Source organism: Lagenorhynchus albirostris, chromosome 8 (assembly GCF_949774975.1).
Source record: "Lagenorhynchus albirostris chromosome 8, mLagAlb1.1, whole genome shotgun sequence".
NCBI classification, from domain to species: Eukaryota; Metazoa; Chordata; class Mammalia; order Artiodactyla; family Delphinidae; genus Lagenorhynchus; species Lagenorhynchus albirostris.
In genome coordinates, this window is record NC_083102.1 from 31,830,620 (window position 1) to 31,848,490 (window position 17,871).

The 17,871-nt window shown below is 37.2% G+C and overlaps 1 protein-coding gene across 1 annotated transcript in view; it reads right to left on the bottom strand.

The window, feature by feature from the left end:
- CFTR (CF transmembrane conductance regulator) overlaps nucleotides 1–17,871 on the bottom strand; it is a 198,490-nt gene that overhangs the window by 76,749 nt on the left and 103,870 nt on the right. The window contains exons 14-16 of the mRNA XM_060156169.1: nucleotides 6,430–6,524; nucleotides 3,819–3,905; nucleotides 1,371–2,097 (exon numbers count right to left, since the gene is read on the bottom strand). Of these exons, the coding sequence (XP_060012152.1) occupies nucleotides 1,371–2,097; nucleotides 3,819–3,905; nucleotides 6,430–6,524 (909 nt within the window). The remainder of the gene's footprint in view (nucleotides 1–1,370; nucleotides 2,098–3,818; nucleotides 3,906–6,429; nucleotides 6,525–17,871) is intronic.

The following is a 17,871-nucleotide window of genomic DNA, read 5'->3' on the forward strand; positions in this document are numbered from 1 at the left end:
TAGTTCAATAATTTGAAAGAGAGAAAATCCAGATATTTCAAAGGGAAAGGATAGTTTTGTTTCTTATAAAGTCAACAAAATTCACAGAAGAAGCACTAGAACATCAAAGAAAGGGTCCTAGGAAATTGGAATATGACACACTGGTTAGATGTAAAAATTTTCGAAGCCAAGTAAACCTGGATTTGAATCTGGACTCTATCATTGACTTCCTAGGAGCTGCTTGAATTCAGGCAGCTGAACTTCTCTAAAATTTAGTTTCCTTCTCTATAAATGAGGATAATGAGAGGACCTTCTAAGAATATGCTCATGGCACTAGAAGCAATCAATAAATACTATTATCAGTCAAAGTGATCATTCTTTACAATTAAACTTATAGAATCAGGTTTGAGAAATTCATTCAGATTGGTATTAAAACCATACAGATAAATTATCTTTTAGGAAATCTTTTTTAAGATTATAGAAACACTGAAAGTATGTATTTTAGAGATCATCTATTCTGTTCCCTCATTTTACAAAGAAAGAAACTTTGGCCCAGAGACATTAAATGACATGTGACTTGCCAAAGGTCACACTACTCGTAATTGATCTATACTATTAAACATATCAATTTATTACAACACTGTTTCATCCAAGGCACTTAAGGAATTTTTCTAGTTTAAAAAAAAAACCCTCCTCTTTTCTATTGCCTATTTTAAAAATAAAAGCATTTTATTCTTTAGAACTTAATATAAAAGACTTTCTACCTGAACGTTGGCACTAGTATATGTTGAATTTCACATAGCTTCTTTAAAAGAAACCTGCCCAGAAATCCTACGTATAATGAAATTTAAATGATAAAAAAGCTCACATTAACTAAATTCAGGCAAGACTGAGGTATAAGCCAGAATGTTAGTCCTGTTGAGAGACTAGATGTTTATATACCTTATAGAGGCTACCTGCATACAGAAACATTTCTTTGTCTCTCAATAACTGAAGCTATTATTTGTTTATATATTTGTTTTCACTCCACCTCTTCCCACAGAGGTTTTAGGAGGGTAATGAAACAGATTTATAATAATTCATAATTTTTCTCATTAATAATAATGATTATCACTGCTTAGTAAAGGACTCAATATTAGTCCTTGCTTTGACTTACAATACATCTTACAGTAAGAGACATCACAAAAGGAAATAGTTGATTCTTTCACATTTCGAAGTTGCTTATGTAATTTACATACTTTGGACTTTGGGAATCTTAAAAATAAACCTCATCCTAAACTCAAATTTGAGTAAATTTTGCTACATAGTATGTATTACATCCCACTCTTTGTGGCCAAAAGAAAAAAAAGAAAGGAAAACACGGAAACACCACACTGATTACTTATACACACCCTTAAATCTTCTTCATTAATTTCTTCACTTATTTCAAAGCCAGTATCTTCAGATAACCGTCTTGAATATATATCTATTTCAGTTAAATTCGCCTGAGGGGCCAGTGACATTTTTCGTGTGGATGTCGCTGTCTTTCGGTGAATGCTTTGACCTTGGTTCACCGAGGAGCGGGTCATAAGGTTCAGGACTGACTGCCTCCTTCGTCCCTGAAATGTGGGACCAGCATCGATCATGTTGCTCCGAGGCAGGATAGCCTCTCCCAGTTCAGAACCGGAAACTAAGGATAGTCTTCTCTCTGAAGGCTCAACAGAATCGTCTTCGATGCCATTCATTTGTAATGGAGTCTTCTGTACAAATGAAAATTTCCTCATAGAGCTGATTGAATTGAGAATGGAGTTCTTCCTTTTTTCACCAAACTCTCCAGTCTGTTTAAAAGATTGCTTTTTCGTTTCATTCCAGGACACAGAAGTATCTCCTTCTAGTGAGAAACGGCGTAAAGTCTCAGTTATGATTGAATTTCTTCGTTCTGCAGTAAGCTGGTCAAAAGTGTCATATCCCATGAGCTTTGAGCTGAAGTCGGGCCGTTGATTTTGTAATTCAGAAAATGTCCCATAAAAATAGCTGCTACCTTCATGTAAAATTAATATTTTGTCAGCTTTCTTTAAATGTTCCATTTTAGAAGTGACCAAAATCCTAGTTTTGTTAGCCATCAATTTACAGACACAGCTTTAAGAATATAAAAATATATAAATATTAATTTAATAAACAATTTATTACAATAGTATATATATTGCATTTTAACATTTTATTAACCTATTCTTGTATAAAACCTCTACCAATGTTATTATTATACTTAAGTAAATATTCAATAGTAACTAATTTGCACTTCTTGAATTATTATGACATGAAATACTGTATTATTGAATTATTATAGTATGCTACATTATAAAGTTGAGTGTTAACAGACCTAGAATGAAATTAAATATCTGATATTAAATAAACATTTGACTTTGAATGAACTGGTTACCCTCTGGGTCATGGCTGATTCATCTAGAAAATAAGGGAATCGTTAGATGACCTTTAAGATTCCTTAGGGTTTATATTTCTACATGTCTTCTAAAATGTCAGAGCTTTCTTGTTCTTTAAACTTTCTACTCATTTCCTTTTACATTTTAAGTTGACCACCAATTTTGTCCTCAAGAGCTTATATTAAGACTAATTTTATTTGTTAAAAACACAACAACAGGGCTTCCCTGGTGGCGCATTGGTTGAGAGTCCACCTGCCGATGCAGGGGACACGGATTCGTGCCCCGGTCCGGGAAGATCCTACATGCCGCGGAGCGGCTGGGCCCGTGAGCCGTGGCCGCTGAGCCTGCGCGTCCGGAGCCTGTGCTCCGCAATGGGGGAGGCCACAACAGTGAGAGGCCCGCGTACCACAAAAAAAAAACCCACAAAAAACAAAAAACACAACAACAATAACAAACCTGAGAATTGGATAATACATTTGACCGTCCTCCAACAAAACTTCCCTCTAAGTCTAGAAGTAAATCCTGACTAGAACCATCTGAGACCAATTTCTTTTTGGCATTAAAACATTTTATATTATATATTGATAGAAAGAGGCATCATTCTAGTCTATACTCTAACATACTAACATAACTAGCAAAGTTTATATTGGTAAGAAGGTACTTATAGTTACAGGATTATAAAAATAGTATCATAGGTATTAAATTTTGCTAAATTCTAGGAAAGGTGCTTCTAGGAAAAATATGGCCATTTTATACACACACAATCTACATCCTTATTGATTAAAATGAATCATGATAATTCTCTTAATAAACTACTTTATAGTCTATGAAATCATTTTGAAACCTTAAAATCAAGTTATATAACTAACTGTTCCTGGTAGGAACTTCACATACGTTGAGCCCTAATGGGAGCTCCAATGAAATGTATACCCTGAGCTTTGTGTGACTGAGGAGAAGGTTCTGAAGGAGGTATTGAGGTAGATGAATAGTCTGAGCATTCACCTATATTAAAACATTAAAACCTTCAGTTTCTTTGGTTCCTTAAGAAGTTTACTACCTAAGGAGGAGATAAAATAAAATACTAACACGAAAAAAGTGAATAAAAAGATTAAGTATAATAATCAATTAAAATAATATAAGCTATGTCACAAGACAATAATACTATAAAAACCTACATAAATAGTGATTGTTAAAGTAATAATGGGAAAAATTGGTTCAGCATAAGGTGGACAGAAAAGTGGACGTGATCTTTAATGTTGACCATAGAGGGAAGATCAGATTTGAGTAAGTGGCTACATTAGATTCTGCCATTCTGAGTCACAATGGTGGACATATTTCTCAAGCAGTAATATGCAGCCTATGGTGGTATAGTTGTTCCTTCTTGTCTTTTAGCATGAATAAGTTATTCAAAGAACATACCTTTCAAATATTTCTTTCTCTGTTAACACATCTAGGTATCCAAAGGGAGAGTCTAATAGATACAAATCAGCATCTCTGTATACTGCTCTAAAAAGAAAATGGAAATGAAATTAGATTCCTTCAATATTTCCCATGTCTTTTGGTATGGATTATTTTAAGTGAAGAACAAAAAGATAAGTCATATGTGATTTTTACGGCTTTTCACAATACTCCAAAAACTGCTGAAGTGGTTTTGCTAAATATAAGTGACATACACTTGAAGTTACAAAAGTTACAAACTGAATCACACCATACATACAATTTTAAATATTACCTCAAAAAAGAAAAAGAAAACCTTTTAACAGTAGTATCTATTTACAGCCAAGCACTATGCCACACGCTGGGAATACAATCGTAAAAATTACACAAGTTCTGCCCTCAAAGGTCTTGCATTTTGGTGGGAAACAAAGAAGAATAGACTGTTTCAAACCTGTAAAATGTCAGAGACAGCAATTAAATTGCAGCACTTATGTGGAATTATTTTTTAAATATTTTTTCAGTGTTGACTGTTACCAACAAATTGATAGCAGTGTTGTTACGGCTGTATGATTGACATCGCTCTTTGCTCCTTATAGTCTTAGTTTCTGGACCATACTCATAAAAATGCCACACAAGTGAAGGATGAAAAATTTGCAATGAAAATGTATACCCATATTATTTTATATTATAAAATTTTAGAAAATTTTACTATTTTCTAAGTTAAAAAATAAAATTTTATGAGCAAGTAAAATCTTCATTAAGTTGATCTTAGGACGGTAATAAGATGAAGATATGGTCCCATATGAACGGAAGTGAGGCAATTCCTTCATAACATTTAAATTTTTTCAGCTGTGGTTGTTAGTACCCTATACCTGTGCCAGTCACATAGCATTCAGTGTTTACGTATAATTCTGTAAAAAAGGAAACTGTGTTTAGTCAGCAGGTAACTAAGAGAAGTAATAATAATAATAATTAAAAAACAGAACTGACAAAAAGTCAAAGTAAAATCTAGAAGAACCTTTGCAGTGTAAATTATTTTTGAAGATAACACGTAAGAACTAGATAAAAGTCCCCCATCTAAATGTACCCTCGAGGGCTTTCTTCCCTTACTCAGCTCTTCTCTCTATCTACACATCTATGACCACAGTTTCTCAAGAGATCAGAAATAACATATTCATCATCCCCAAATGGACAACACATGACACATTCAGATCAGAAGAGCAATAAACAATTATTTTCTTTAATGCCTCAAACTGTGTGCATTTTATAATAAAACTGCATCTTCAACTGGTAAATACAAACTCAATTCTATTCTGAATGCCTGAAGCCATAGAGCATATCCTACCTAAACTTGAAATGAAATGTTTAAGACAAGTCTTACTTTGGCTCACAGATTAATCAACTTTCAGTTATTTAGAAATATTATTTTGTCTGTGAATTATCCATATCTATTGATTTATTACTTGACATTGTAATCCCAAGATCAAGGTGTGGTTTAACGTAGAGTCAAGATGACCTGGTTCAAATTGTAACCCTAGAATTTCCCAGTGTGGATTTTGGCAAGTTAAGATCTAACCTCCTCATTTATCTCATTATCTCTTCTATAAGTTGGGGAGAACAATCCTTTTTTGGCAGAGTGATATGGGGATTAAGTAAAATTACACATGTACTCATGCACACCCAACCCAGAATAGTACTAGGCAACTGTAGGTGCTCAGTGAGTTAGTTTCCTGTCCCAGCTTTTGAAAGCACAAGAAAGTAAGGGAAAGAAGCCAAAATATCAATAAGTCAAGGTGATTTCTTGCTAACAACTTCGACAACACAGTAAGAAGAATCTTGTTCAAATAAAACTGGAGTAACATTTGTCATACCACATCACCAATAATTTTTTAAACTGAGAGTTACAATTTAACTGCAAAGGTTTCTTCTTGACACAGATTAACTATATATATATATATATATATATATATATATATATATATATTTACACTTCCCTTTGATACTTCAAAATGCTTAGGCCAAGAATGTCTCCACCAAGGGACCACCATAGTCCCCACTATATTATATGTGCTTGTCCTATTTATTTGTCTTTAAAGATTACAGACTTTAAGCTAAGTGACATCATTTGCCCTGCTATCTCTGTCATGAGATTAATTAGTTATGTTGAAAATTTTGAAAATTTATGCTTATCTAAACCAAGTAGCATAAACAGAAGCCTAGAGCAGGTGTGTACATTTTGGGATGGGGCGAGCAAGGAACTGTATGAAGGACTAAATAAAAATTTACATCTTCTCTTTCCTGGGCTAGGCAGAGTGCCAGGGTTTTCCATTTGTAGTCAATCATATCATAAGGCAAACAAACACACACACCAACATAAGGGTATGCATTTTTAAAAAGCCATCAGCTTTATCAGACATGAACACTATATCATTAACTATAATTCTTAAAGGTTATTCTTAACCTGCTACCTATAAGATCCTGGGCATTTTTCAATTCCAGAAACAGAATATAAAGAAATAGAGAATCATCTATAAGTTTTTACATGCATGATATTTACAACAAATGCTCACTGGACCAATAATCAGATATTCACCTTGCTAAAGAAATTCTTGCTTGCTGACCTCCACTCAATGTGATTCCACCATCTCCAAGAACTATGTTGTCTTTCTCTGCAAATTTGGAGATGTCCTATTATCAAAAATAGACAGAGAGGAATTGTCAGTATGTTGGAGCTGAATTCGAAAGGTATATTTTCCTTCAAATGCAATCGTATATCAGACTTCTGCTTTAACCACAGCAGAAATTGTGAACACCGCATCTCAGTTATTTTAAATGCATTTCAATTGCTCAAAACATTGTTGAAATTTTATAAAGAAAACTTTAATTTTTCAAATGTTATTTATGATAAATAAGAATTGGAAAATATCAGAAAGTAAAGCTTATACATATTTATGATATGTAAAGATGTGTGTATATCATCCATTGACCATTTTACAAACCCAAGTGCTATTAATGTGCTAAAGTGCACTTCCTTTCAATTTAAATTCACTCCTTTAAAAGGAAATCCCCAAAGATGAATAAACCTCCCAATAAGAGAAACTAAAAGAATACCATTTACAGCTCCCTGCAGTATCTAAGCATATTCAGTGACCAGGGGTACAAGGCATCTCTTTTCCACACTTCTCTCACCTACCCACCCAAACAACACAGCCTTCTCCCTCATCCATCCTCCCACCTCATTCTTATGTCCTCTCCCCATCCGCTCTGTCTCTCCTGTCACCTCCCTGCCACACGTGTCCTGTCATCCCTTCTCCAGTTAATGAACTCTGTGGCAACAACCATGCTAGACATTGTGAAAGATTAGAATTTATAAGAAACAGTCCTCAAATTGCAGTCATTGTAAGTCTAACTTGGAAAATAAGCCATAATCCTGGAGAAAGCTAAAAAACATCCCAAAGAATCAATTAACCATTTTAAGATAATAAAACAATATGCAATTAATTGGCAAATTAATTGTTCAGAATATAGAAGTATTGTAAAGTAAGTAGAAAATGCTATAATGCTTTCTGGAATAGGTGAGGTTTGCCCTGAGACTTGAGAATGTGACGAGTTAGATGGATAGGATTGTCTCTTTAATTCAAAACAAGTTCTTTGCCTTTTCTTTTCTCAACCCCATACATCTTCTCTTTTCTTTTGTTACCACCTTCTTCTCTCTCCCTCTATTAAAAATACTCTTCCACTCTATTCCTCCTTTTGCTTTCACAATCTAGAAGCAGTACATCCGCTCTCCTTGAACTGACATGAACATTACCTGTATTTAAATTGTCAAAATGGTTACTTATATTGTCCATTTGTTTTTGTTATCCACCATATGAAAGTCAAATAGAACTTCATACACAAAACTGTAAACTCACAAAGCTGGTAAATTAGTACATGATCATTCGTATTAAAAGCTAGTTGGCAGCTCCTGTAGGCTTAGAACCATGCCAGCCACTGCCCCCAAGGAATGGTTGCTGTCAATACTCCTGAGCTAAGGGGACCAAAAAGGATAAAAAATGTGACTTAAAAAATGCTGACATGTTGGAGGATATACAGCAGGACCCAGTGGAGCTAGCTACTCAGGCACTGGAGAAATACAACACAGAGAGGTCATTGAGACCCATAGAGCACTGTAATGAGGAGGACCTTCTGTAGTTATGAGACACGTGAAACGAAGTGCTTCATTTCTTTCCACTGGACTGAATTTTTTTGTTCAACTCATGGACCAGGCCACATAACCAGGATTCCATCCAAATAACAAGGACTACAGCTAAATTCCACACCCGAGGTTTTAAATCTCAGTCTTGCTAAGGGAGCATGTCCAGGAGCACCTCAGCCTTTAAGCCTTTAGTGAGCAGTTCTATGCAGCACAACCTCTGTACTCAATTTAGAGCAATTAGTAGGCTCACATGTGTATTTCTTCTCTGCTGCACCATATTTTCCTTCCCCATATCCCATTCCCTTTTTAAAAAATTAAATCTTTTAGAGGAAAAGAAAGAATAATTTATCTTAAATGAATAGATTGAGTGCAGGCTTTTGTAAAGGAGGCACATTTTCTAACACAATCTTTTTTTTTTTTTTTTTTTTTGGCTTTGTCGGGTCTTCGTTGCTGTGTGCGGGCTCTCTCTAGTTGCAGCGAGTGAGGGATACTGCTTGTTGGGGTGCGTGGGCTTCTCATTGCGGGGGCTTCTCTTGTTGTGGAGCACGGGCTCTAAGTGTGCGGGCTTCAGTAGTTGTGGCTCGCGGGCTCAGTAGTAGTGGCTCACGGGATCTAGAGCACAGGCTCAGTAGTTGTGGCACACGGGCTTAACTGCTCCTCGGTACATGGGATCTTCCTGGACCAGGGCTTGAACCTGTGTCCCCGGCACTGGCAGGCGGACTCTCAACCACTGTGCCACCAGGGAAGCCCTCTGACACAATCTTTAAAAACCAGAGGTTGCTGGAATTATTGGAGTTTTTTTTTTCAAATTTGAATTCAATACACTATCAGTTAAATCAGTTAAAATTTCTATTTTTTTTTAAATTCAGAAATATCAGTAGTTATTTTGATGGTACGCTAATAATACTGTTACATTTAGGGGATTATAGATTTGGAGGGTGTAGAATCCTAGCCCAGTGCAAGAGTTTAACAAATATTTGTGGAATGAAGGAAGAAAAAAGGAGAGAATGGATGAAGGAAAGGTAAACAAACATTAAGTGACAAAGAAACAGGTGCATATAAGAAAATAAGAAAGGTATACAGCATAGAAAAAGAAAGAAAATGGGAAAAGGAATAATTGTCAGAAGAAGTAGACATCTGTAGGAAAAAGTAGGAGGATACTGGCAGCATAAAGAGACGAGAAAAGTGAAGGGAAAGATAGGAAATGATAGAAGACAAGGAACTATAATTGACACTTTAGCAAATATCCCTAGTGAATGTAAATGTCCAAAGAATACAAATGCAATTTATTTCAATAATTTTCTTCTCTTAAGACAGAATAAATAAGAGGCTGTTTTAGCCAAATTTCTCTCACAGGAGCCTGTAATATTCATCCTTTAAACAAGCCAAGGAAATAGGAGGGAGAAGGAAAAAAAAAATCTCTTTCTTCCTTCCCATATGAGTAGGCTGAAACGTAATATTAGAGAAAGAAATTGGAAGATCCTCAAGTGAGCTTAGACTTTACATGTTCAGATTGAATGGAAAACCACCAATTTCCTCCAAAAAAGACCAGAAATAGCCATTCCTTTGAGTATCACTCCTCAAATTCTGACCTGGAACTGGTCCGGGAAAGGAGAAAATACATTAAGAAAATGAGGGATTCAAGGAAGGAATTGCTTAGATGGTTTCCTGGTACCAAGTTAATCTATTTCAATTATAACCACAAGCTACTCTGTTTCATTTTTAGTTTCAGAACGCTATTAATTTTGAGCTCCTATGATAATGTACTCTGCCCCGTGCCTGGTCTGTTCAGCACGTTCAGTCAGTAAGCCACGCCTGCATCCCTGGGGTGCCCCAGGCCTGCCTGGCATGATGCCTGGTAAGTGACTGGTCATCTTCTTTGGCCTGCCTTAGATGGAATGGGATTTCTCAGTGTGAAATTTCCCCCCATACTTGGGAGAATTTCCAGGTTGGGTGCACCCTGGGAAAATGCCATGACGAACTGAATCTAAGCGTCTCTGCTCCCAAGTCACTGGTGAGCTGAAATCTGAATTATGTTTGCGGTGTCCATTTAGAGAGCTGTTGGGATGTCATGTAAACTATGCTAATGGTGATGGTTCAATAAGTAACAAAGCTGGAATACTGAACTGCATGGCATGGGGCCCAGGATTTGAACCCTGCTCTGCAGGCTTATTGTGAAATCTCAGTTACTTAACAGCTTTGTAACTTAATTCTAACCATAAGCTAGGTGCAATTATAGTCCATCTTTTATAAAGGGTGCTCAGTATAAGAATTAAGAATATGTCATATACAAAGCAATTCAATAAATATAAATCAATGAAGTGAAATGTGCCAATCCAAGTGGAATATTTTTAATTCTAAAATAAAGTTTAAAACAAAATAAAGAACATGAATGGCAACATTGACCAGAGAGCACAATGACTTATTTTGTAGCTCTGTTTCTGCTAATAACTGGATAAGTAGCTTTGGGCAAGTCTATTCTGGCCTTCAGTTCTCCCTCTGTAAATGGGGGTAATAGTACCTTCCTTTAACAGTTGCAAAAATTTGAAGTAACTTCATATAAAGAGCTTGGTCCATAATGCACACTCAAACTTTGGTGATCTGCAATTTTAGAATGATATATTTACCAACAATCTGTGTACATCATTCATTTCCATTTGGCCTTGAGTAGAATGCTTAGCTGATATAATACTCTGCGCCATTCTCATATTAAAGGAAAAGCAGATTCTTATTAAGGCCTGAAAATATAGCCTTTATTAGCATATGATTGTAAGAAACGTACAAGGGATAATGTATCGGAAAAGAATCAGACTTAGAATTGGAAGCCGTGCATTCAAGTCCCAAGTTCGCATGCCTTTACCAAATGTACTTTTGTTGAGGTTGCTATGTATGTAGTCACATGTTTTGAAACTAAAAGTCAAGGTTCTTAAGGGTGACACCATATTCCCAGACAAGATCTAGATACCTTCCAAATGCTACCTCTCTAGAGATGGTTAGTTAATTTTATTTAACATTTTAGCCATGGTAAATTGTGCTATGATATTTTTATTCATCTTATTATCTTCTCATTATAAAAGAATCAAGGAGGGTAGGGAACACCTACTTTCTTTTTTCTGAGAAACCTTTTCATGTTTTCGGGATGATTCTGTAGTATTTGATTAGAAATTTCCACTAGAATATGTTTCAGCAGTACAAACAAATAAGAAGACTATTTTTAACTCCCCACACTTTCTGCTAATTGACTGAGGTACTACTGAATGAAGAACACCTAGTTAGACAAATAAATATTTTAGCAATCAACACCAGAGTAACCTTCTTGATGAGTCAACATCAGAATTCTATAATAAGAAAGCAGCTTGATGCAAGCTCCTTTCAGGAAGCTCTGTGCTTGAATTCACTGGTCCACATTTATTTGCAGTCTGGACTAGACTGGACTGGAAGTGTAAGATTTTGAATTTCAAAATACATAGCTCCGGGCTTCCCTGGGGGCGCAGTGGTTAAGAATCCATCTGCCAATGCAGGGGACACGGGTTCAAGCCCTTGTCCGGGAAGATCGCACATGCCATGGAACAACTAAGTCCGTGTGCCACAACTACTGAAACTGACACAACTACTGAACTGGTGGCACCAAGGGAGGCCACCGCAATGAGAAGCCAGTGCACCGCAGCAAAGAGTAGCCTCCGCTCGCCTCAACTAGAGAAAAGCTCGGGTGCAGCAACAGAGACCCAGCGCAGCCAAAAATAAAAAATAAATAAATTTAAAAAAACACAAAACATAGCTCTGTCAGATGCTCTGTGATCTTCACTGGCATTTGCTACCAAAAAAAAAAAAAGTCTACTGATAACACCATTGTACATAAATCATTGAGCTTTTGTGATTTTATTTCTATAAGATATATTCTCATGAATGAGACAGCATGGTCACAGGTACGTGTCTTTTCTTTTTAAAAGTTATTGCTGCCAGAATCCTTTACAAAACAACTTTTAAAAGTAACCGTTCCAGGGCTTCCCTGATGGCGCAGTGGTTGAGAATCCATCTGCCAATGCAGGGGACACAGGTTCAGGCACTGGTCCAGGAAGATCCCACATGCCGCGGAGCAACTAAGCCTGTCCGCTACAACTACTGAGCCTGCGCTCTATTGATCGCGAGCCACAACTATTAAAGCCCACGCACCTAGAGCTCGTGCTCTGCAACGAGAAGCCACAGCAGTGAGAAGCCCATGCACCTCAACAAAGAGTAGCCCCCGCTCACCGCAACTGGAGAAAGCCCACGCGCAGCAACGAAAACCCAACGCAGCCAAAAATAAATAAATTTTTTTTTAAAAGTGGGGGTCTTCCCTGGTGGCGCAGTGGTTGAGAGTCCGCCTGCCGATGCAGGGAACACGGGTTCGTGCCCTGGTTTGGGAAGATCCCACATGCCGCGGAGCAGCTGGGCCTGCGGGCCATGGCCGTTGAGCCTGCGCGTCCGGAGCCTGTGCTCCGCAACGGGAGAGGCCACAGCAGTGAGAGGCCCGCGTACGACAAAAAAAAGAAAAAAAAAAAAGTAACAGTTCCATCATCAAGATTTGATGGAACTGTTACTTTTCTTCACATCATCACCAACAATACGTACCATCACATTTTAATTTTTGCTAACTTGTCATTTTAATTTGCATTTTCCTTAATAATGGTGAAATTTTAAATATTTATTGGTAACGTGGGTTTTGTCTTCTGTGAAATGCCTGTTTTTACCAGATTTTTGTCCTTTTCTTATTAATTCATTTTTCATTGTAAGGTATAGATATTAACAACTTTTTCTTTAATATTTTTAAAACATTTTCCCTGTTTCTATTTTCACTATGTATGTACCACCTGTCATATGCAAAATTTAAATTTTTCATTTAGTCAATATATCTACCTGTAATTAGTATATTGGTTAAAAAATACTACAGCACTTTCAGGTTGTACAGATAGTATCCTAAATTTTCTTGTAAAATATTGATTACTCTTTTTAAATTAAAGAATTTATTCAAGGTATGATTTATGTTTATACATGGTGTGAGATAAGAATGTAGTCTTATTTTCTTTTAGTTGGATAGTAGACATAATTTATTAAATGATGTTTCCACTCAATTTATATATCATCTATCATAGTCTCATATTGCCAAAGATCTATTTCTGGGTTCTCTGTTTGGTTCCTCTGATCCATTCTCTACTCCTACACTAATATTCTGCTGAGTTTTTGGTGTTTAGGTTTTTTTAATGGCTTTAAGTATGATTTAATACCTGACAAAGCACAATTCTTCTTCATAAATTTTTGTCTCTTTTTGCTCACTTAGTCTTCTATATAATAACAATATTAACAATAATATAAATAATAATACTAATAATAGCTAATGGATATTGAGTGCTTACTATGCACCAGGTACTATTTTGAGCATTTTACAAGTATTAACTTCTTTAATACTCATCACAACCCTATCCCCATTTTAAATATGAGAAAATTGAAAGTTAGAAAAGGTTAATATCATTCCAAAGATAACACAGCCAGTAAACAAGAGCCAGAATTGAAACCAAGGCAGTTTGTCTACAAAGTGTATACTCTTAACTACTCTTTATATTTCCTCCCACATGAAATTTAAGTTCAGTTTAATAAAATTCCAAAAACAATCTCATTCAGATGTATTGTGATTTTATTAAATGTATACATAAGTTTGGATGTGATTCGCATCTTAGGATGCTAAATCATATCTTTCCATTAATTCAGTTGTTTTAGATCTTTCGATAAGACTGCAATCTTCTTCATATATGTCCTGTAAATTTCCTGTTACATTTATCCTCAAGTATTTTATGTTTTTCTACTATTGTGAATTGAATAGCTTTTCTTTTTTTCGGTATGTGGGCCTCTCACTGTTGTAGCCTCTCCCGTTGCGGAGCACAGGCTCCGGACGCGCAGACTCAGAGGCCATGGGGACACGAACCCGTGTCCCCTGCATCGGCAGGTGGACTCTCAACCACTGCGCCACCAGGGAAGCCCCTGAATAGCTTTTTATTTCCACTTCTAGATTGTTGTTGCCACTGTAAAGAAAAGCTGATTATTTTTGTATGCTCATCTACTATTCAGCCATCTTATCATAGTCCCTTATTAATTCTGGCAGGGTTTTGCTCTCCGTTTGCCTTTGCTAGAATCACTTGGGGTTTTTTTAGGTGAACAATTTTTTCACGAACATGTAATATTATTCTTATTTTAAGACAAATGGCATTAACCTTTCACCATTTAAAATAATGCTAGGACTTCCCTGGTGAGACAGTGGTTAAGAATCCGCCTGCCAATGCAAGGGACACGGGTTCGAGCCCTGGTCCGGGAAGAACCCACATGCCACGGAGCAACTAAGACCGTGCGCTACAACTACTGAGCCTGTGCTCTAGAGCCCACGAGCCACAACTACTGAAGCCCGTGCGCCTAGAGCCCGTGCTCCACAACAAGAGAAGCCACCGCAATGAGAAGCCCGTGCACCACAACGAAGAGTAGCCTCCGGTCACGGCAACTGGAGAAAGCCCACATGGAGCAACGACGATCCAACACAGCCAAAAATAAATAAATAAATAAATTTTAAATAAATAAAATAATGCTTACTTTGGATTGTTTGTTTAACAAAAGGTACGAAGCTCTTTAATGAAGTTTTCTCCTACTATTCCTACTTTGAAGTTTTATTAGAAATAACTGCTGAATTTATGTAAGACCCTTTTAGCATCTACTGACCCTATTTTATGGTTTTCTTCCTTCAATGTAACAAATTATATTGTATTTATAGATTGTTTATATTGAAGCACCCTTGTATTCCTATTCATGAATCTTGCCTGATATTTTATTTTTTATACCATACTGAATTCTATTTAGTAGTATTTTATTTGATAGCATTTTATTTAAATATCTATATTCATAAGTATGATTTATTACAGTTTTCTTTTTTACATAATTTTTCATATTTTGATACAAATACTATTCTGGCTTTAGAAAATGAAGTTTTTCATTTTTTTCTATGATTTGGTATGGTTTAAATAATATTGGAAGTTATGTTATTAAAGGTAAAATAGAACCCAGCTATGAAATTATCTAGTGATAGTGCCTTTTAATTTTTATTAATCCACATTGAACCAACTTTACAATGGTAATGTCTATTCAAGTTTTTTTATGCTTCTTTCTTCAGTTTTGATCATTTGTATTTTGCTAGTAAATCATCCAGTTCCTCTAGGTTTTTAACTTTTCAACAGATTTGCACTCACTTTTAATAATAGTTTTAATCTTGTCCATATTTTTGCTTAAGCTTCTTCATCATTCCTAATATTTTAAGTCTTCCTTACTAAAGACAAGGATAGATTTAACTATTTTACTGGTCTTTTCAAAGAATTGGCTTTGAGGAATTATTATATCTTTCATTTATCTGTTTGTTTCCTACTTCATTAAATTTTTATCCTTACTTGCTCCCTCTCTTAACTTATTATTTGGTTGCTTTTTTAAAATTCTCAAGAAAAATATGAATTTTGTGTATTTTTAGGCTTGCTTCTTAACAATAAAGGCATTTAAAGCTATAAATTTCCCTCTGAGTACAGCCATGTTCTATAGATTTTTATATGAAGTGTTCACTCTTTCAGTGTATTCTAGATTTTAAACAATTTATACTCAGTCAGGAGATTTTACCTCTCAAAGTATGTGTTTTTCAACTTAACTAGATTAATCATAGGTAAACAAATTTTATCTTTTACCAAGCATAGGTAACATGTTTAGTCAGACATTCTCATTAGAAACTCCGAACTATGACTTAAGAAGAAGCTAAGAAACTATTTTTTAAAAAAGAAAAGAAAAGAAAGAAAAGGAAAAAGTTTGAGTGGAAGAAGAGTGCTATTAAAAGGGCTTACATCTATTTCCTAAAATTTTAATGGATTTTTACAGACATTCATTAGCCAAACTTAAAAAATTGGGGTTTGGGCTAAATTTAGCTTAAGAGAAGAGATCTACAAAATTACTTGAAAAAGATCTAAACTGGTATGAAATTTAAGGGTTTTGTTCATTTGTTTCTTTTTTAGGGAACTGAAGATGTTTTAAGTGTTAGATAAGATTTTATCCGCTAGCAGAGGAGTTTCAAGATGGCGGAGGAGTAAGACATGGAGATCACCTTCCTCCCCACAAATACATCAGAAATACATCCACATGTGGAACAACTCCTACAGAACACCTACTGAACGCTGGCAGAAGACCTCAGACCTCCCAAAACGCAAGCAACTCCCCACATACCTGTGTAGGGCAAAAGAAAAAACAGAGACAAAAGAATAGGGACAGGACCTGCACCAGTGGGAGGGAGCTGTGAAGGAGGAAAGGTTCCCACACACTAGGAAGCCCCTTCGCGGGTGGAGACTGCAGGTGGCGGAGGGGGGAAGCTTTGGAGCCACGGAGGAGAGCGCAGCAACAGGGGTGCGGAGGGCAAAGCGGAGAGATTCACGCACAGAGGATCAGGACGACTAGCACTCACCAGCCTGAGAGGCTCGTCTGCTCACCCGCCGGGGCGGGCGGGGTCTGGGAGTTGAGGCTCTGGCTTCGGAGGTCGAATCCCAGGGAGAGGACTGGGGTTGGCTGCGTGAACACAGCCTGAAGGGAGCTAGTGTGCCACGGCTAGCCGGGAGGGAGTCCGGGAAAAGTCTAGAGCTGCCGAAGAGACAAGAGACTTTTTCTTGCCTCTCTGTTTCCTGGTGCACGAGGAGAGGGGATTAAGAGCGCCGCTTAAAGGAGCTCCAGAGACAGGGGTGAGCTGCCGCTATCAGCGCAGACCCCAGAAGCAGGCATGAGATGCTAAGGCTGCTGCCACCAAGAGACTGTGTGCAAGCACAGGTCACTGTTTACACCTCCCCTCCCGGGAGCCTGTGCAGCCCGCCACTGCCAGGGTCCCGTGATCCAGGGACAACTTCCCCAGGAGAACACACGGCGCGCCTCAGGCTGGTGCAACGTCACGCTGGCCTCTGCTGCCGCAGGCTCGCTCCGCACTCCATATCCCTTCCTCCTCCCGGCCTGAGTGCGCCAGAGCCCCCAAATCAGTGGTCCCTTTAACCCCGTTCTGTCTGAGCGAAGAACAGACGCCCTCAGGCGACCTACACGCAGAGGCGGGGCCAAATCCAAAGCTGAACTCCGGGAGTTGTGCGAACAAAGAAGACAAAGGGGAATCAATCCTGGGGGCCTCAGGAGCAGCGGATTAAACTCCACAATCAACTTGATGTACTCTGCATCTGTGGAATGCCTGAATAGACAACGAATCATCCCAAATTGAGGAGGTGGACTTTGGGAGCAACTATATATATTTCCCCTTTTTCTCTTTTTGTAAGTGTGTATGTTTCTGTGTGTGATTTTGTCCGTATAGCTATGCTTTTACCATTTGCCCTAGAGTTCTGCCTGTCCGTTTCTTTATTTTTTTTTTAGTATAGTTTTCAGCGCTTGTTATCACTGGTGGATGTGTCTTTTGGTTTCATTGTTCTTTCTTTCTTTCTTTTAAATTACTTAAAAAAATTTTAATAACTATTTTTTATTTTAATAACTTTTTAATTTTAATTTATTTTATCTTTATCTTTCTTTCTTTTATTCTCCCTTTCATTCTGAGCCATGTGGATGACAGGCTCTTGGTTCTCTAGGCAGGTGTCAGGGCTGTGCATCTGATGTGAGAGAGCCAACTTCAAGACACTGGTCCACAAGAGACCTCACAACTCCATGTAATATCAAACGGGGAAAATCTCCCACAGATCTCCATCTCAACACCAAGACCCAGCTCCACTCAATGACCAGCAAGCTACAGTGCTGGACACCCTATGCCAA